Below are 21,518 nucleotides of genomic sequence, written 5' to 3' on the forward strand. Positions count from 1 at the left end.
GTAATGACATTAAATTGCTTTAGATGTAAAGATGTCTATTAAGCTAAGGAAGTGTTTTATGTAACTTTTCACTGTTATCAATCAAGTACATACCTATCAGAAAGACCCAATATGTTGGGGGCTTTAAATTTCTTGGGTGAAAATTTAACTGTTTATCCTGTATTTCAATCAGAATTTATTGCATGACTTTTGGGAAAAGAACATTGTTTTCCTTACTATGGAGCTGGAATATGAAAGAAACCAGGAGATATTTCCACAGTCACTACCAAAAGAATGCCAATAGAATTGGCATAATGAGATACCCCCATACATTAAACACACATACATACCTGCATACATGCATGTAGAGCTAGATTCAAAGATCGACAGGAAGGTGGTCATCTGTGTTGCAGCATTAAAGGGGAGGAACTACAGTGAAGGACACTTTTAATATGGGGTTATTTAAATGCACATATTTTCATATTAGAAAATATTGCCATCGATTATAGGCATCATACTGAAGGCAGCAAAGAGCACATAGGGATGGTGGTTGTGGGAGACCATTTTCAGAGTTTTTCTTAGACTTACAGGTGTTTGATCCTAGCTCTATGTATGTGAATAATGAGAACAACAGCAAGGGTGTGACAGTGTGCCCCTCACAAGCTACATTTCTTTTTTTTTTTTTTTTAAGCGAGGCAATTGGGGTTAAGTGACTTGCCCAGGGTCATACAGCTAGTAAGTGTTAAGTGTCTGAGGCTGGATTTGAACTCAGGTACTCCTGACTCCAGGGCCGGTGCTCTATCCACTGCGCCACCTAGCTGCCCCCTACGTTTCTTACTATTCCCACCTGCCAATATGATCCTTGCCCTTATCTTTTGTCTGGGTTCTTTCATCAGCTTTCCAATTGGGTTGCCTACCTCACAACTCTCTTTGATTTGGTCTTCCCCAAGTCACCAGAGTCTTCACAAGGTTATAGAATCTCAGAGTTAAAAAGACCCCACAAGGTCTAGAGGTACCAAACTCCCCAAATCTGCAAAACCACCCAGGTAATGTACCATATTAAAATGTAATTGAGAAATGTTTAACAAAAATAAATAAATATATGATAAAACATAGATAATGTTACTTTGTGGTTTTCTGAGTCAATATGCAGTTCGTCCATTTCTATTTGATACTACTGACCTGATCTAATTAGAAACTGAACAGGAATCTCCTTTACCACATACCCAGCAAGTAATCAGTTAGTCACTTTCTACTTGAAGACCTTCAGGAGAAGGAACCCTAATCTTCCAAAATAATCCTTTCCATTTTGGGACAGCTCTGATTATTAAGAAAATTTTCTAGATATCTTCCTAAAGCACTCTACACAAATTGTGTCATTCCTCTGGCTGAGAAGCTACCATGGCTCCCTATTAACTCTAGCAGGAAGTCTAAATTATTCTTCTTGGTATTTGAAAGCCTCTACCATGTGGCAATAGCCTAGCTATCCTGGGATCTCTACTACTTCTGGACGCTTACCAGCAAGTCACTTAAACTGTATCACCTACATAGTAAATATGTAAAACTGCACCAAGACTTTTGGATACCACTTGTGTGTGTGTTCAGGGATGTGTTTATACACATAAACACACATATGTGGATGCATGTATATATTTGCATTGCCACAAGTTTGAAGACAACCAGTGGCTCAGTGCATAGAGCACTGGGCCTGGAGTCAGACATATCGAGTTCAAATCCAGCCTCAGATACTTCCTAGCTGTGTGACCCTGGGTAAGTTACTTAACTTCTGATTGCCTGACAATATTGACCTACTGGATCCACTGGAGAAAGAAAATACTCCAGAGGCAGCTAAATGATGCAGTGGATGGAGAACTGGCTCTGGATTCAGGAGGACCTGAGTTCAAATTCGACTCTTACTAGCTGTGTGACCCTAGGCAAGTCACTAAACCCTCATTGCCCTGCAGGAAAGAAAGAAAGAAAACCCCACTGGGGTACTGGGGTCATGAAGGGTTGGATATGACTGAAATGATTGGACAACAACAGGTTTACAAAGAAACTTTATATCCCATTTGATCTGCACAACAACTCAATGAGGCAGGACATTTATTACGATATCTTGCTTTACAGATGAAGAAACAGGTCTCTAGAGTATCTTCCCTGACTATAGTGACCTACATATAATGAGATCCTTTTCCATTTGTGAAGGCCCAGATTATTTACTGTCCATACCACACAGTTTCTCTCTATTGCATATTCTTTAGTATTGTTCTTTGTCTCTTCTGCTAGTCTTGTCTCACCAACAGGATCATAAATTTTTAAAAGGTAGTTTTCTCTTACTGTTTTGTGACTCCCACAGAGCCTATAGGAATTAAAAAATAATAATAACTACTTGTTGACTTGAAGTAAGGAAGTAAAGGTATTATGGACATGAATAAAGTCAATCAGGTAAGGCTTCCTGGAGGTAGTGCATCTTGAATCATATATGGACAAAACATTTGTAACAATAGAATGACTTTTTGGAAAGAATCTGATAGAATAAAGAGTTTCAAAAATAGAAACAAATCATGCTGTTATATGGATGCCACTTTGTAAACCTTGAACCACATAGAAACACAAATAATAATTTTTTTTTGGGGGGGGGGGCGGGGTGATGAGGGTTAAGTGACTTGTCCAGACTCACATAGCTAGTAAGTGTCAAATGTCTTGAGGCCAGATTTGAAATCAAGTCCTCCTGAATCCAGGGCTGGTGCTCTAAGCACTGCACCACCTAGCTGCCCCCCTCCTCCCCAAATAATAATTTGAACATTAAAATATCTCCTTTGGGGAGTAAAAAAGGTTGTTGTGGAACAAAAATTGATTCATGGGGGAAATTTCAGAAGTGAATTATTTTAAATGATTCATCAAATGCAGCAAAGTGTCACAGAAAAGGTATTCAACTGAAAGTCAGAAGACCTGAGTTCTAGTTATATCTCTGTTCCTTTCTGGTTATCATTTTCATTTTTAATATTGAAGGAATGTGGCTAGTTGATTTCTGCTATTTCTTCCAGCTCTGATATTCTGTGATAATCTGTGTTTCATCAGGGATAATATTGCCTACCAAGCCTTGATACTTCTTCTGCTTCAGGAAATGATTTTAGATTTCAGTAGGGTTGCATAGCTCAGACTGACCTGCCTTGCCTAATTCCATGATTATCTCCCTTTGCCATCTCTCCTCCTTGAAAAACTAACCTCTCCTCTCCAATGAAGGCAAGTAGGAGTCAATCACAGACAGTGGAGAGAAGAACTATTGTCTGAGGTGCACAGCCCACACTGTCTGGTCTGCATTTTTGCATAACTTGTTGTGGTCCTGGCTGTGTTGGGAAATTTACATCATTTGGCTCAATGAGGTGGGAACTGTCTTACTTTCTGCTCCAAGATTGCTTCAGTGTTTTATGCCTTCTGATTCATTACTACTAAGTGCATAATAGGAATAGGCACTAGGGGGAATAGAAAAAAGAAAACAACAGAAATGTAAGACATTCTTTGTCCTACAGATGCTTACAGTCTAGTTGGGAACTTATGCAGAGCTTTCTTATCTGTACAATCATTTTATTTGATCAAATGGGGAGTTTTTAACCTAGAGACTCCGTGGATACTGAGATTTCAAGGAGGATATCTGTACATTCATTTTAAAAGACATATTTTGATAACAGTATTTCAGTATGATTGGTTTCCTTTGTGATTGTATGTATTTTGTTTTTTTCATTGAAAAATAATATATTCTGAGACAGGGACCATAGAATTCAAAGACTTCCAAAGGGGTCTGAGACAGGAAAAATTAAGAATTTCTAGACTGGGTGATCCCTGAAGTCCCTTCTAGTTCTGACATTCTACATTTAAAATTATTTTAACTCCATCATTTTATGTTCTATTTTCTCCCTAACTTCTTTTTTTGGGAGGGGGGCAAATGAGGGTTAAGTGACTTTCCCAGGGTTACACAGCTAGTAATTGCCAAGTGTCTGAGGCCAGGTTTGAACTCAGGTCCTCCTGAATACAGGACCAGTGCTTTATCCACTGTGCCACCTAGCTGCCCCCTAAGGATGCTTTTTAATATTTTGTGTTCTCTATTCTGACATTTTGTGTTCTATGGACTCCCCCTGGCTCTGATATTCTTTCCTATGATCCCTCCCAGTTCTGACATTTTCTATGTTCTAAGGTCCTTTTTGTCTTCAATATTCTGTATTCCAAGTTCCCTTCTCTTCTCTAACATCTAATTTATTCTAACCTACTTTTCAATTTTATCATTCTGTATTCCATGTTGTAATATCCTCTGTCCTAATGTCCCTTTTAATTCTAACACCCCGAATCTGTAAGTTTACTAATTCACATACTAGTTAAGTGACTATGCAAGAGTCCATGAGTGATTAAATGCTAGAAAAACCCAACAAAAGTGGAGATTACTAGAGTTCGAGAGAAAGACCTCTGGGGAGGATACAGAATCTGAATTAGGCCTGAAATATTAGGTAGGCTATAGATATGGAGAAGAGAGAGGAAAGGGGCACAAGATGAGCCAGTCTTTGAGTCAGGCAGGAACATAATTGTTCAGGGGTGAGTGAGAGACTGGCTTGACTAGACTGGAGAAGTCAGGTAAATAGGAATCCCTCACATTTGCCCACTGCTTTATATTTTATGAAATGCTTTCACATACATTCTCTTGCCTGAACTTCATAACCTCCCCTGTGTCATAGGGAGGGCTAGTGTTTAATGTACCCATTTTATAGATGTAAAAACATAATGGTCAAAGAGGGCTAAATTCATATGGATGAGAAGAATTTTTAAGATCTTGCAATCTGATTAACTATACAAAATTTTTTAAAAATTATTTTTAGTGTGTCATTTTTGGTGGCACAGACTAAAATTCTCGGAGGCCAACTAATGTTTGAGGGCAGCTATGTGGCACAGTGGATAGAACACTGAGCTTGGAATCAGGAAGACCCACCTTCATGACTATCTGTGTGATCCTGAGCAAGTCACTTAACCCTGTTTGCCTGAGTTTCCTTATCTGTAAAATGAACTGGAGAGGGAAATGGAAAACCACTCCAAAATTTTTTCCAAGAAAATCCCCAAAGGGGTAACAAAGAGTCAGACACAACTCAATAACAACTAATGTTTTACAATGATTTCTTCCTCTGGTCTAGAAATGCCTTTGTTATACCCTGGTGCTTTGTGTGTGAATACTATTTTCATGAATCCAAACTTTGAATAGGCCACTTATGTGGTAGCTGTCTCAGTGTCATCTTAGAATTTCATAGCATCCCCAGAATTCCATAGAACTTCATAGACTTAATGTTGGAAAGGATCTTAGCCCAGTTTCTTCACTTTACCTGGGAGGAACTGAGATCTGAAGGGATTTGAATGATTTACCCAAGGTCACATGGGTAGTAACACAATTAGAATTTGAACCTGGGTCCTTTGAATCTAAATTCATCATTCTTTCTACTGCCCCATGTCATCTGTCTCCCTTGTCTCTCATACTGTCTCTTCCACTTAATAGCTATATTTATGCGCAAATTTTTACCCTTGCTACCAGGTAATGATGAAGTTAAATCAGATGGTGTCTGGTGTTGACTGTCTGGGGCCAGCACAATTTTTGAGTAGTAAATAGTTTCCTGGAAAGCAACAGTATCTCTGGGGTGTGTGTGTGTGAGTGTGTGTGTGTGTGTGTGTGTGAGAGAGAGAGAGAGAGAGAGAGAGAGAGAGAGATTGAGAAGCTCTTGAATCACAAAATAATCAAAATTACAAAACATCAAAATGCTGCTTTTCAAGAGTGGCATTGGGGAGACAGTCAAAGTTGATCTTGTTGGTCCATGGGGTGCCCAATTAATGGGGCTGGGGAATCCCTGGAGCAGGAAAGGTTAGAATGGATTTTTTTTCTTTAAAAAAATAAATGTTTTCTGAAAGGGAGAAAAATGGAAGCGTTTCTAACAGCTTCTGATAGAGTGAAGTTAAATTTGAATAAATAGATGCTATTTCACAGAAAGAAGAAAAACAAATAACAATACTAGGTGATGGTAGTGGTAGGGTGCTGGGAAAGTAATGTTTCTGTCTGTGTATGAGTGAAGTAGGGCAGGGGAGGAAAAGCAGGGATAAGAGTGGAATGCAGACTGAAGCTAATCAATGTAGTCATCAATGTAGCCCTGTTATCAGTGTTGCCCTGTCATTTCCAAAACACAAATAACAAGATTCAAGAGATAGAACAAGAGTGAATCATGATCAGTGTATACTTCTATACAATGCTTATATGTGTATCTGCTGTCTTTTCTGATAAAATGTTAAGTTCCTTGGTAGGATAGGCCATGTCATTCTTTGTATTTGTACCTCCAGTGCATGGGTACATAGTAAGTGTTCAATAAATGTTTCTTGAATAACTTATTGGGAGTTGTAGTAAACTACAAACTTGCCATAAAAAAACAAGTGAAATATGGGACTTGAATTAATAAAATGTTAGTGTACAGGAGGAGGAAGCTCATAACCTCACTCTTCTGTGCCCTGATGAGCTTCCACCAGGAATATAATCAATTGCAGAATATTATTATTGCTGTCATTCATTCATTTTAAGTCATGTCCAACTCATCATGATCCCATTTGGCAGTGATAATGGAGTGGATTTCCATTTCCTCCTCCAGCTCATTTTACAGGAAACAAGCAAACAGGGTTAAGCAACTTGTCCAGAGTTCCACAGTGAAGTGTTTGAGGCTGCATTTGAACTCAGGTCCTCCTAACTCCAGGTCTGATGCTCTATCCCCTGAGCCTCTTAGCTGCCCCAGAATATTGAGGTCTTTCGTAAAATTATATCAACAAGTTGAAGGAATAATGGGGAAGGCAACCAGAATGGTGAGGGGACCAATATACTTACCATCTATAAAGATCCTATGAAGTGACTGTGGAAATAGAAACTAGAGAAGACTTGGGGGGAGGGTAATGTTCATTGTTTTCAAAAAGTTGAAAGTGTATCATGTAGAAGAGATACTTGTTCTGTTTTGTCCTTGAAGGCAGATGAAAATACAATATATGGAAAATACCAGTAGATAGATTTCATCTAGAAGGGACTTGGTGACCATCATAGTTGGCAAAAATAAATGGAGCTGCTTCCTCAGGAGGTAATGAGCTCTCCATCATTAGGTATCTTTATATGGAGGCCAGATGACCACTTGTTAGGAAAATTGTAGATTTGATTTCTGCTCAAGTATGAGCTGGACTAGAGGAAGTCTGAGGGAATAATGAACCCTGCAACTCTGAGATTCTGTGGTCTAGGATTTTGTAAAAATGTTTGTGTTAGTGCAAAATGGTAAGTAGGATTTTAGGACCTGTAAGTAATATTCAGAAGAATTTAGACCATCCTCAGGTTAAAAGAATAGAATCCCCCTCCCTTTTTTTTTTAAGTACTTGGACATTTTTTTTTTTCAAATTGCTTTCACATGTATTATCATTTTTGATACTTAGTCAAGCCTGTCGGGGAGATATGGAAGGGTCTATAATTCCTATTCATGTTCAAAGAGCACAGTGGATAGAGTGTCAGGCCTGAAGTCAGGAAGACTCATTTTCCTGGGTTCAAATCTGGCCTCAGACATGTTCTAAATGTGTCACTTAACCCTGGGCAAGTCACCGAACCCTGTTTGCCTCAGTTTCTTCATCTCTAAGATGAGCTGGAGAAGAAAATAGCAAACCACTCTATTATCTTTGCCAAGAAGATGCCAAATAGAGTCACAAAGATCTATATGGCTGAAGTGACTGAGCAATAATACGGTTCAAAAAGAGGTACTCCATCTAAGATCAAGCCATTAAGTGGAGAACCAGACTTAAACCCAAGACTCCCTGTAGCATCCTTGCACCTGTGTTATGGTGTTCTGAATCTACCTCCTAACTCAAATAGTCTGCAAATCTGAAAAGACTATTCTAAACTTAGTTATGTGAGTACAGAAGGAGAACAGTTGCCTTTCTCTTTATCACTCCCCTACCCTCTCATCCAGCAAAGCAGGACCATCAAAACCCAGAGGTGCCTGGTGCAATCAAAGAACCCGTCAGTCATTGAGGTTGGTATGGGCTTAGATAGCCCTTCCCTGCTTTTGCTTCTCTCCTCATTTGAATTATTTAAACCATGCTGTGTGAGGGAGAGAGAAGGTATGGAGAAGATAGCCTGTATGTCCTCCATGAAATCCCAATTTCCCTCCCAGTACCGAGGACAGAACTCTGCCAGCTTCTTCCACTGGATCTTCTCTCACCCTACTGCTTGGAACATGGGTATACTTAACCCAAATCTGTCTGTTTTAATTACCCTCTTCTGGGCAGATAAAAGCTTTCTATAAGTTTGCTCTCTCAAGCATTCCTCTGTGGCTTCGATACCAACGATTAGAGTATGAAAGGAAAACAAAATAGAAAAAGAAAAGAAAAAAAAAAGTCCCAACCTTTAGCTCTTTACTCTTGGTTCCCTGACTACTGCTTTTACTGCTGACCTAAATTTCCCTTTCTTAATTGAATTTTATCACTTATTGTATTCTTTGGGTACCTAACTTTCCAGCCTGGGGGAGAGAGGGTTAACCCTTTTCCCTTCTCCCACTTTAGCCGTCACCATTCACCCTTGTTCTTGAAAGATTTGGGAACCACCAAAGAGTCTTTGAAATGTCCATATGAATGTAGCTTGAGACAAAGGAAAATATATTGGAGTAGAAATCTGAGAAATTGACTTCAAATTCTGACTCTCTTGCTTACCTATGTGATTTCATACAAGTCAATTCATTTCCCTGGGCCTCAGTTTCCTCATTGTTCTGTCATTTCAGTCATGTCCAACTCTTCATGGACTGGGTAGCCCCTGTGTTAGAGCTATTATCCTATAATACCATAACCTCTAAGATCCCTTCTAACTCCAACTATGTGATGCTATGAGTCTTAGATCTACCAATCCAGCTCTTCTTACCTTCAACCTCACATCTCCAATTGTCTTTCATACATCTTGAACAATATATCAGGTAGACATCTTAAACTCAACCTGTCCAAAACTGAACTCATTCTTTCATCTCCTAAGCCATCCTTCCCTTTCAAACTTCCCCTTTATCATCTATGGCAGCACCATCTTACAAGTCCCTCAGGCTCACAACTGAGGTGTCATCTTTGACTTACTATCTCTCACCCTCCATATCCAATCTGTTGTCAAGGCCTGTTGATGTCACTTTTGTAACATCTCAAAATATTCACCCTTCTCTCCTCTGACACTGTCACTGCCCAATTACGGGCTCTTATCACATTATACTTGGACAATTGCAATAGCCTGCTGGTTGTTCCACTGCCACAATTTTCACCCCCACTTCAGTCCATTCTCTTTTCCTAACATGTTACCCCCTCCCCCATACTCAATAAATTCCAGTGACTCCCTATCCTTCTTCAGGTCAAATACAAAATTCTCTCTTTGGTGGTCAAAACCCTTCTTAACCTACTTCTCCCCACACTTACAGTCTGCTCATACCTTATACTTTCCCATGTACTCTTTGATCCACTCTCACTGGTCTCCTTGCCATTCTCCAAACAAGGTGCTCCCACATTTGCTTGGGCTTGGAATGTTCTCCCTCCTAATTTCCATCTCCTGCCTTCCCCAACTTCTTTCAAGTCCAAACTAATATTCCATCTTCTACCGGGAGCCTTTTCCAATTTCTATTAATTCTATTAATTATTTCCTGTTTATCCTGCATATAACTTGTTTGTACTTATTTGTTTGCTTATCTCCCCCACAAGAATATGAGCTTCTTGAGATCAGGCACCCGTCTTTTCCCTTTCTTTAGATCACCATTGCTTATCACAGTGCTTGGTTCACAGTATGCGCTTAACAAATGCTTATTTGAAATTTGAAATTTGAAATGCTTTCTGACTATGAGCATTCCTTTATTCTTTTATACATCAACACTAAGTGCTGATAATGTTTGTAAACAAATTCCATAACCCTGGCTCAGTTGTAGTCTGGGTGCAGATAGAAATGAAAAGATGAAAAAGACACAGACTCTCCTCTGAAGGTGCTTACATTCTAGTCCAGTTAAGATATGAATATAGATGGCCTTAGTACAAATTAGAACATGATAAATGCATAAGAGGAGTAGAGAATACTTTGTAATGTCATAAGTGAGTAATCAGTTTCCACCCGTGCCATGGGGGGACAAATTCTTCATGCATTTGAATGAGTAAGCCAATAGATAAGCTAAGGAGGGTAAGGAAGCAATTCTAGTTGTAGGAAAATGAGCAAAGGCCTGGAATTTGGAAATCACAGGACAACTTTGGGGGACTGAATAATCTAGTTTGGTGAGAGTGTAGAGTATATGATGAGAATTCATGTGAGATGGGTTTGCAAGTTTATTTACAGCTGGACCCTGATTGTGGAGGGGCTTGAATATCAGGAAAGATGTGTGCCCTTCATTGCTAAATAAAATTATCATCAGCACCACCATCATCATTGTCATTTCCTTCATTTGGATAACTTGACAATGAGCTAGACTGGACTGATAATTGTCATCCCTATTTCTCTGCCTATTTAGCTGGGATTCTTCCAACCCTAGAAGGTCATTGACTAAGAGAATGCCTTGCATGTGATATGGCCTTCCTCAATCTTTCTTAGGATCATAAAATCATAGAATGTTAATGCTAAAAGGGACTTTAGAGAACATTTTGTCCAGACCTCTTATTTTAGAGTTGAGAAACTCTGTCCCAAAAAGCTGAAGTGCCTTACTTGACTAAAGCAACACAGGTCTCAGTGGAAGATTCAGATGAGCCTAGAGCTCAGGTCTCCAGATTTTCCACATAGCCCTTTTCCATTCCATGACACATGGAATGGAAATGTAGTTGCAGTAGCAAATATAGTGCCTTTCACATATTAAGCTCTTAATAAATGCTTGTTGAATTGAATTCCATGTCCAGGAAGGAAAGTATCCCTGATCTTTCCAAGTTTACTTTGTTTCACCTTCTAAAAATGGTAATGTTTTCTTTGTTATTGTTATTTTGCTTGATTAGTATTTGGAGGAAACTTTCTCCATTTCTCTGGATCTTGAGAGTCTTATGCCTCTCCCCTGGTCCTGAGGTTTTCACCTTTCTACTCTATACTTCTGATGTTGTATCTGTATTAATGGGTTGAAAGGAACTAAAAATAGATGCCAACTCATGTGAAAACAATAAAGGTATTTCTCCTTGAAGACCATGTATGGGGCAACAACATTATGGGGTGGAAAAAGGATTGGAATGAGAATCAGGAGAGCTTTAGTTTCAGTTCCTTTTTTTTGGAGGGGGGGCAGGGAAATAAGAGTTAAGTGACTTGCCCAGGGTCACACAGCTAGTACATGTCAAGTGTCTGAGGCCAAATTTGAACTCAGTTCCTCCTGAATCCAGGGTCGGTGCTTTATCCACTGCACCTCCTAGCAGCCCCATATTTTCAGTTACTTTTGATGTGCATGTATTTATGTTTCAATTACCTTTGGGTCTACTATGGTAATATTTGCCTATGTATAAAAGAAAGAAGATTGTAGTATAAATTCTAGTAATCTTATACTCACTTCCAAAAGGCAGAATTCCATGATGGATTAATCCCTGGATTTAGGATCCTGGGTTCAAATCCCCCTTTTGTCACTTATCTTTTTGATATTGTACAAATTACTTTAAACTCTCTGAGCCTAATTTCCCATCTGTAAAATCGAGGAGTTGGTTTAGATCAGGGGTTCTTACCTCTTTTAATAGACCTCTTTGACAGTCTGGTGAAACCTATGGACCCCTTCTCAGAATAATGTTCTTAAATCCATAAAATAAAATATAGAGGATTATGAAGGAAACCAATTATATTGAAATATGGTTATTAAAATATTAAAAAGGGAAACAAGTCCATGGACCCCCACTTAAGAGTCTTTGGTCTAGATTATAATAATAATTGACATCTTTATAAGTGTTGCAGCATAGTCCATAAACATTATCTCATTGGAACCTAACAATTACCCTATGAAGTATGGACTACAGGCATCCTTATCCCTTTTATAGCCCAGGAAACTAAGGTTCAGAGAGGTTACATAAATTGCCCATGGTCAGAGAACTAATCTAGAACAGAGAGATCAGTTCTGAGTTCAAGTCTTTCTGACATTCTAGGTCAATATTCTATCTACTACCACATACTACAAGGTCTCTTCTTAACCCTAAGTCCTCTGATTCTATGGCCTGGTCTCTACCACTTGCTTCAAGAGCCTAGACAAAGTCACAGACATTCTAAGTCTCATTTTCCTTTCTGTAAAATAAAGAGATTTGAACAAATGAAGTCCAAGGTCCCATAAAATGTTAAGATTCTATTAGACTTCAGAGTTTATATGGATTTATGCAAATGACATGCAAATCACATACAGAATTACGTGTGGCCCTCCAGCTTGGTACATCTGGATGTGGCCTCCCAGGGAAAATCCTCTGGGACTGTTCTGCCTAAGCTCATACTAGGAAGCACTACTCCCTCATCATGATCTCTATTCCTCTTCCCCCATTCCCCATCTGTTGGAGGGTCTCTCTGTATACCCCAGAGTGCGTAGTTTGTTTGAAGCACTGTTAGGTGTGAAACAGGAGAAGAAAAAAGTAGCTTTAGCTATTAAAGAATACATATGGCAATATGAATTTTGGGGAGGAAATGACTTTACAGAGAAATAAACAAATTCCATAACCCTGGCTCTGAACTTCCCAGTTTGCATTCTCCTGTCTCCTTTCCCAGGTAAATATTTCCTGGAGAATTTCTGGGAACATTGTCTCAAACCTCTCTTGTCTTCTAACATGTTTTTGTTTTTGACTCCCCTTGGTTCTTCTGAACCCCACTCTTTTGCCTGTCTCCTCGACTTCTGGGACTGTTCCTTGCCCTTTTTCTTTTGCTCTCTCTTGGGCTCTTGCTCTCTTCCCCCTTTCTGTCTTTGCTTTGAACAGAGGCGTACTCAGAGCAAAAGCTGGTCTCAGAAAGGTTCTGAACTGAGGGCGCCCTACAGATGTATAAACATTTTACCTTCCTAACCCTGGGATCTCCCTTCCAAAGGCAACAGGAAAAGGGGGGAACTAAGAGCCCCTGGCAAAATAAAAGGGGGGTTGAGGGTGGCTTGTTTCAAAATTTTCAATTTTCCCATTAGAGGTGACTTTCCTTTTTCTTTGAGTGGGGGGGGGGATGGGGAGAGAAGAAGGAGGGGTCAGGGCAGGGAGGTGGGAAAGAAAATACAATGAGCCCTCTGGTAACCTTTGCTCTTGTTGATACTAGACAAGACCACACTGTTAATGAGTGATCGTTAGCAGATGGCTGTTGAGCAACTTGGTCAGAATCAGAAGTGAGGGCCGGGACCCTGGGAGGTGTGAGGGAGGGAGGAGGCCTTCATATTTTGTCTCCTAATGCCGACTTAGCTGACAAAGATTTATGATTTTCAAGTGGGCTCCTTTGGTGGGAGTTTGTGGAGGTTTTCATGTTTCTGGCAAACTGAATCATGGGCTGTAATCTGGGTGCCATATTTTCCTTCTACTCTTGTATTTCTTGATCTCTTCCTACTTACCTTCCTTGCTGCCAATCCCAGGCCTTCATGTCCAAGAGGAAAGAGAGAGTCAGGACTTCCTGCATCCTTCTAGTTCTGGTTCTAGAGACATGAATTAGCACCTTTCATCTCAGTGTTCCTTTCTTTCCTATCTACCAATTCCTTTCACAATCTCTATACTCCTTGTCTCTCTGATAATTTCTCCCGCTCTTCTGTCTCCTTCTTCTCCTTCTACTGAAATAGTTCAGGTCTCTCCTATCCTTAAGGAAAAAAACAAACAAACAAACCAGCCATCTTGCTGCCCTCTCAAGATGTCACCTCTTTCTCTTCCCTATTAGTAGTGAGAAGTAGCCCCCTTCTTTTTCTCATTTTCTACTTGCTCCTCAATCCCTCGTCATCTGGTCTCCAATCCTACCACTCGACAAGATTGCCAATCAACCTCTTAACTGCCAGCCACAATGACCTTTTTTCATTTTTCATCCTCTTTGATTTTTTTTTTGGAGTATTAGACTTTGTTGGCTATGTCCTTCTTCATACTCTCCCTTCCCTAGGTTTATTATGTCATTGTACTCTGCTGATTTTTCTCCTTCTGACCTGTTAGATTACTTCTCCATCTCTTGAAAGGTTTCATCTTTTTCCTCCCTCCCTCTAACTGTAAATTGTAGAGTCATACCTCCAGAGCAGGAAGGGATCAGAAGCTATCTAGTCTAACCCTTTTATTTTAAATATGAGGAAACTGAAGCCCAGTTAAGTGACTTGACCAAGGTCACACAGGTAGCTAAATTGCTTCCATCAAGGGAGAATCTATCCTTAGATCTCTTCTCTCTCATCTCTCTTTTCAGATGACTCTCCTTCATGTATATGAGGCAGTTAAGGGATATGGTGGGTAAAGTGACAGGCAAGGAGTCAGGAAGACTCATCTTCTGGCATTCAAATATGGCCTCAGACACTTACTAACTGTGTGACTCTAAGCAAGTTACTTAACCCTGCTTGCCTCAGTTTCCTCATCTGAAAAATGAGCTGGAGAAGGAAACGACAAACTACTCCAGTACCTTTGCCAAGAAAACCCCAAATGGGGTCATGAAGAGTCAGACGCTTTTTTTTTTTAATTTTTAGTGAGGCAATTGGGGTTAAGTGACTTGCCCAGGGTCACACAGCTAGTAAGTGTTGAATGTCTGAGGCCAGATTTGAACTCAGGTACTCCTGACTCCAGGGCCGGTGCTCTATCCACTGAGCCACCTGGCTGTCCCCCGAGTCAGACACTTTTGAAAATGACAGAACAAAACATGCATATAAGTGGATAGGTAGGTAGGAGGATAATGTTTGGGATTTCATGGGTATAATGAACTCCTTTGAAGAAGAAGTTCACTTTACTAATGCAAATGGCAAATGCTCTGCAGCTTATAGTCTTTGGAGAGTTGTCTGGAAAAGGTGAGAGGTTAAATGACAACTCTAGGGTTTCACACAAACAGTATTTGTCAGAGGTAAGACATGAACCCAGACTTTCCTTGCTCTCAAGCTACTTACTTTTCTACTATACCGTGTTTCCTTTCATTCACACCCACACCCACACTCAAAGAAAGGCATTATAGAATAGGGACAGCTCTGGCACTAAGAACAATATGTGTATATGTGTGTGTGCACGCGCACATTTATGTGCATGTACACATATGTAGTATATATGAATATATCCAGCCCTGAGCTCCCCTGAAATCCAGGTCCATCATTTTACTTGATTACAGGATATTTAAACCTGGACCTCTCCTTGGTACTTCTTACGTAACATATCTAAAACTGAATTCAGCATCTTTCTCTCACCTCCTTCTTCTATCCATTGATGATATCAATATCCTCTCAATACTCCTTCTCCTACCCCCCAACTCAAACCTCTGAATACCTTTTATTCTTTCCTTTCTCCCAAAATGTTTAGTCAGTTTTAAAAATCGTGTTGATTTTGCCTTGGCAGTTTCTTTCATATATCCATCTCATCTGTTCCCTTCACATAGCCACTAGTTGGGGCAGCTGGGTGGCACAGTAGACAGAGCACTGGACCTGCACTTGGGATGACCTGAGTTCAAATCTGACCTCAGAGACTTACTAGCTGTGTGACCTTGGGGAAGTCACTTAGGCTCAATTGCTTTAGACATCCAGGGCCATGTCCAGTTGTCCTGATGTACATACATCTTGCTGCTGTACCCAGATAACTTTGGAAGAGGGAGTGAGGTTGGTGTCTTCATACAACCCTCCCTCACTTAAATCCAATTCATTGCTAGTCATGACATCACCCCTAATGTCACGATCCTCTCTGAGAACAAAGTATAAACAACAAAAACAATAGGCACTAGTTTAGTTCAGCTCCTTAACTCTCCCCTTGATTATTGTAATAGATTCCAAACTCTTCCCCATTCCCTGTCTCTTCCCCATTCTCAAACTCATCCTTCACACAACTGTCAAATTAATCTTCCTAGTGGACAGGCCTGACCACATCACACTTCTATTTAAAACCTTTTGGAGGCTTTTCATTCCCTGTATGATAAAATACTCTCTTTATTCAGCATTTAAGGCTTTTCAATTTCTAGCCACTCTTTCACCCTTATTACACACTCTTTACCTTTATGCCCTCTAATTTTCTAGCCAGATTGGACAGGTCATGTCCTGGAATCTCCCTTCTCTATGCATTGTATAGGCCGTATCTCCCTTGTTTGAAATCACTTATTGCAAGATATATATGAAATGACATTTCTTCCATAAAATCTTCTGAGATGCCACCAGATGAAAGTGACAACTCTTTCCTAATTTTCTTATAGTGCTTTGCCTGGTCTGTCCTTTGTCCTTATCATATTTTACTGTATTTCATATATATATATATATGTTGACATGTCAGGTAGCCTTTGTCATGTTATCAGTTACCTGAGAGTAGAAATTATGTCTGTTTTCACCCTTGTAGCCAATACAGTAGTGGGAATGTAACCAGCATTTGGTGAATTATGTTGATTATAAATATAGAGCAAAAACTATGATTGCAAAAATGATAATTTATTCATCAGAAAAATTTCTTAAAATATATATTATGAGTAATATATTTTGCTATGTCAGGATAAGATAGCTACTGGAACATAGTTCCTACCCTCAAGTAGTTTATAATCTGTGTTGTTTAAAATCTAAACGTGGGTTCTAATCTGTTCCCCCTAGTCTTGGGGAAAAGCTGGCTAAAATCACTGATAAATTCAACAAGATTTTAGGTTTTTAAAGATTTATTAAAATATATATTATGTTAGTGAAGAGAGAGAGATTGAGAAACAGATTCCTTATAGCATGGAAATACCAGCTCAGAACTAATTTGGTATAACCAGAGAGAAAGAAAGCAATTTCCATTCTGAGCAACCCATGTGAAATCTCTCACCACGCAAGCCGGTGTCTGAACAACTAAGAGGGGCCCCCCTGTTCTCCATCTGCTGCCACTCTGGTTCCTCCTCACCAAAAAGAGAGTCCTTCTATGAGTGAGTGTCTCCTTCCTAGTTCCTCTCTCCCTCCTCCAAAGGGGAGGTCCTTCAAGCTGGTTGTTTGAGAATGGTCTCTTGCTTACATCAGTAGTACACCAATACCTCACTCAGGGCCAGCCAGTTGTGGCCTCCATCCAATCATCCTTAAGTAGGTACTTAGTTTCTCATTCTCACCCAATTTAAACAATACTAAACCAATCAGGTGGGGCCCCTGGGCATCTGCCAAATTCCATTATTTTATCACAAATCTAATAGAAGATTTGAGCTATTTATAGGGATTAAATATGATGTAAAGTAGGATAGGATTCGTATACAAAATGGGTATAAAATGCCTTGAAATTAGTTTAATGAATTGGGTTTGGGGGTCTAATGGAGATTGGTCAGCAAGAAGTTTCTAGATTGAGACAACCTCTGACATAAAGAGAAAGAATAGCTATGTTCATACTTAGGGCAAGACCCTAAATTCAGTGTCTGAGTAAAGACTGTGAGAACATTCTCAATTTATTATGCTGGACATTCTCCATGAGCATCCTATTAGTGCTAATGGAAAATGTGCAGCTTAAGTTATGATGGCGGAAATCAATCTTGAGCCTGAAGTAGAAATTGTCTAAAAGGGTATATTGCATTCATTTTTATCTCCCTCTCCTTCCCCTCTCTTTCTGTCTCATATATTATTGTCTAGTGACCATTCTATATTCTATATTTCACAGAGACTTCAGATCTCAGAATTGCAAGGAGCTATAGGGGTCATCTTATCTAGTTGTTGTTGTTCATCCTTGGTTCTCCAAGAGGACCAATGACATCACAAGAGTGATGTCTTTACTTGGGAATGAATTGGATTTGAATGAGGCAGAGCTGGGAAAAGTTATCTAGTGGTGTCAAACTCAAATAGAAATGCCTCTCTGTAGTTTGCCCATTGACTCAGAAAACCAGAAGTTAACATTACCTTTGTTATGTTGTATTTTTACTTACTTTATTAAACATTTCCCAATTACATTTTAATTTAGTTCTCTGCACTCTGGGACTGGGAATTTTGACTGCTACAAATTTGATGTCTCCAGGTCTAGTCTACTTTCTACCTGAAGTATCTACATGGAATGGGTTGGACTGCATGGCCTCTGAGGTCCCTTCTAACTCTCAGATTCTAAAGCTAAAGTTTTCCTTTAAGTAGAGAACCTTATAGACCTCTTCCTTCTCTCCCTTAAGAGTTCATTAAATGTTTTATTTTGCAATTCTCTATGTACTTACACAATACACTGCATTATATCTACCTATGTTTGTCTTATCACTGTACTAGACTAAGTTCTATATTTCTTGGCTTTTAACTCCTTCTTAAAGTGTGACTCTGCTCCCAGGACACACTGTTCAAGCTACAGCATGGCCCGAATGATGGTTGTGCTTCTTCTCAGCCTGCTTGGCCTCACTTTCATTTAATTTTAAACTCTCCACTGCGGGGTGGGGCTGCTTCTCGGCTCCACTCCTGTTCTCAGCTTCAGAGGGTCCCAGGTGTTTTGGGTTGAGGGGAGGCAGGCTTTAATCTCACCTGGCCTGTTCTCAGGTCCAGAGATAACCTCAGGCCTACTTACTAAAGCAACCAACCAACAAAGCTTTCTGTGGTGTGGTTCTCAGCTTCAGATGAGACTGCTCCCCTGTTCCCCTCCCCCACCTGGGTCTCTGGCCATTCAGAATTTCATCCTGGTTCCCCACTGGGGTGAGACAGTCGAATCCTTCCCCTGCCCCTGCAGCCGTTCAGTCTGACCTCAGTTTCAGTTCCAGAAGACACCAGTGCTGCAGCCGCTTCAGCGGCACTGGGGCAAATTCCTCTGGCCGATGTCTGGTGTGTCGGCCCAATTGAGGGGTTAGGCTATATTCATGGCCCAGCATGGCCCCCTGTAATCTATCTATAGCTGGAGAAAACTCTCAGCCCATATTTTTTTTGTGTTTTTCTGCCCCAAGGGTTTTTTTATTGCTATTTTTGGAGTTATTGTATGAGGAGCCATGTGGGTTTAATGTCTTTCCTCCACCATCTTGGCTCTGCCTCTAGACTAAGTTCTATAAAGGAAGGATTGATATCTTATTTAAACTCTATTTTACCATACCTAGTATAGTCTTCTACACACAGTATGCTGGATGTATGAACATAGGGAGGTATGAGTTCATTTTCTGAGTGTATAAATGAATAAATGTCAGTTCAAGACAAGGCATATATCTTCATAAAAGACAGTCAGGGTAGTTAGGGGAGGGACAGACTAAAGAATAGCTCTAGAGATAGAATCAGCAAAGCCAGTTACTGAGGTTTCCCCTGGTAGACCAACAGTGAAGTGGAACTTTCACTACCCTACAGATAAAACTGAAAAAAATACAAGGAATGACTTTCCTCTATAGTGAATGTCATAGCTAGTCTGGCCTCTGGCCAGGAAATAGGAGTCATCTCTATTTTGCATGTCTGGAGCACTTGACCCCCAATTCTCCTGTCTAGCTATTGCAGCAGCTTAATTGCTAAGACAGATTTTCCTAAGTTGGGGAGGGGTGAGGAAACAATTATGTGTTTTGTTATGTTAATTCATTCATATTTCTTTTTTGGGGACACATAGGACTGTATGACAAATGTTCTTACACCTCCCGTGACCGAGGATGGGCCGTGGGGATTCACACCATCAGTGACCAGGGCAATAGAGATCCCCGTTATTTTTTCTCCCTGAAGACAGACCGGGCTCGGAAGGTGACTACCATCAATGCTCACCGAAGCTACCTCCCTAATCAGTGGGTGCACCTTGCTGCCACGTATGATGGACGATTGATGAAGCTCTATGTGAATGGTGCCCAGGTTGCAATGGGTAGTGAGCAAGTGGGTGGAATCTTTAGCCCTTTGACCCAGAAGTGTAAAGTGCTCATGCTGGGTGGGAACGCCCTAAATCATAATTATCGGGGTTACATTGAACATTTCAGTTTTTGGAAGACAGCACGATCTCAAAAGGAGATCTTATTGGACATGGGGCGGGCAAATTATGGACTAGGCACTGGACCTCAACTTGTTATTCAAGAGAACTTAGAGAACATGAAAAGCATGTGGTCTTCAATGAAAGATGGGAGCAGCCCCCAAGTTGAGTTCAGCTACCACCATGGTTTACTGCTTGATACTAGTCTGGAGCCCCCCTTGTGTGGGCAGACACTCTGTGACAATGTAGAAGTGATTGCCAGCTACAACCAGCTCCCTAGTTTCCGCCGCCCGAAATTGGTGCGTTACCGGGTGGTGAACATCTATGATGACAACCAGGAGAATCCAACAGTCAGCCAACAACAGATCGAATTCCAGCACCAGCAGCTGACAGAGGCCTTTGACCGCTATAACATCACATGGCAGCTGGAAGTACTGGAAGTTAGGAATTCTTCTCTTCGACGTCGTCTCATCCTAGCCAACTGTGATATCAGTAAGATTGGAGATGAGAACTGTGACCCTGAGTGCAATCACACTCTGACAGGTTATGATGGCGGGGACTGCCGGCACCTCCGACATTCAGCCTTCAGTAAGAAGAAGCAGAATGGCGTATGTGACATGGATTGTAACTATGAGAGATACAACTTTGATGGTGGGGAGTGCTGCAACCCTGAAATTACTGATGTCACCAAGACATGCTTTGACCCAGACTCTCCATACAGGTAGGCATCTTGTTAAGCAAAAATCTCGTACAAACAGTACCCAAAGTTGTTAGTGGAGACATTTCTATCTCCACTTTGTGGATGTGGAAACTGAAGCACAGAGAGATGAGGGGAATTATCCAAAGTCCCCAAACTAGTTAGTGGCAGAGCTTAAACTAGGAGCCGGGTCTTCTGACTCCCGGGTTCATTGTCCTCACTCTTTCTTGCTGGCTATTGAGGGCATATGCATGAGGAGAGGCAGGGGAAAGGTAGAAAGAGAACTCAGCCTACTTAATAATTGACTGAGCTTCCACCGTGGCCTGTATAATAAAACTAGAAACCCAGAACCAAAACTGTACTGAAACTGGCCTAGGCTCACTTCAGGTGATGTCCTTCAACCCTGAGGGCTGGAGAGCCCAAGTCAAGAAGAACCAGCTGATCTGAGTTTCTCTGGTTAAAACTGAACTGTTGCTTTCCATTTAACACGTACAATACTGGACTTGCTGATGTTTTCAGCATGTTTGCTGGTCTTTGCATGTTTTTTTTGCTGACTCTTCTCTTAAAAAGTGCTGGCCTCCTGAACACAAACACAATACCTATGGGGAAAGAGATGCTGGCTGGGGGAGTAGGGAGGTGGGCTGGGAATCAGGGTATTCTGGGAGTCATAAAATATAGGAGCCTCTCTGCCTGACACATGTTCTTGGACTTTCAAACAAGGAATTTTAGAACTTGAAGAGACCTAGCATTCTCTTTGTTTGTTTAGATCTGTTTCCTCTTATGTAAACTAAGTATCTTGGACTATGTGGTCTTTATTGTCCCTTTCAAATCCCAAATTCCAAGATTCAGTGGTTCTAGC

The 21,518-nt window shown here is 40.5% G+C and overlaps 1 protein-coding gene across 1 annotated transcript in view; it reads left to right on the forward strand.

Annotated features, from left to right (window-relative positions):
• Positions 1-21,518, forward strand: part of PAPPA (pappalysin 1) — a 290,144-nt gene that overhangs the window by 19,735 nt on the left and 248,891 nt on the right. Inside the window, 1 exon segment of the mRNA XM_043980172.1 lies at positions 19,618-20,683. Within this exon segment, the coding sequence (XP_043836107.1) occupies positions 19,618-20,683 (1,066 nt within the window).

Source organism: Dromiciops gliroides, chromosome 2 (genome assembly GCF_019393635.1).
Source record: "Dromiciops gliroides isolate mDroGli1 chromosome 2, mDroGli1.pri, whole genome shotgun sequence".
NCBI classification, from domain to species: Eukaryota; Metazoa; Chordata; class Mammalia; order Microbiotheria; family Microbiotheriidae; genus Dromiciops; species Dromiciops gliroides.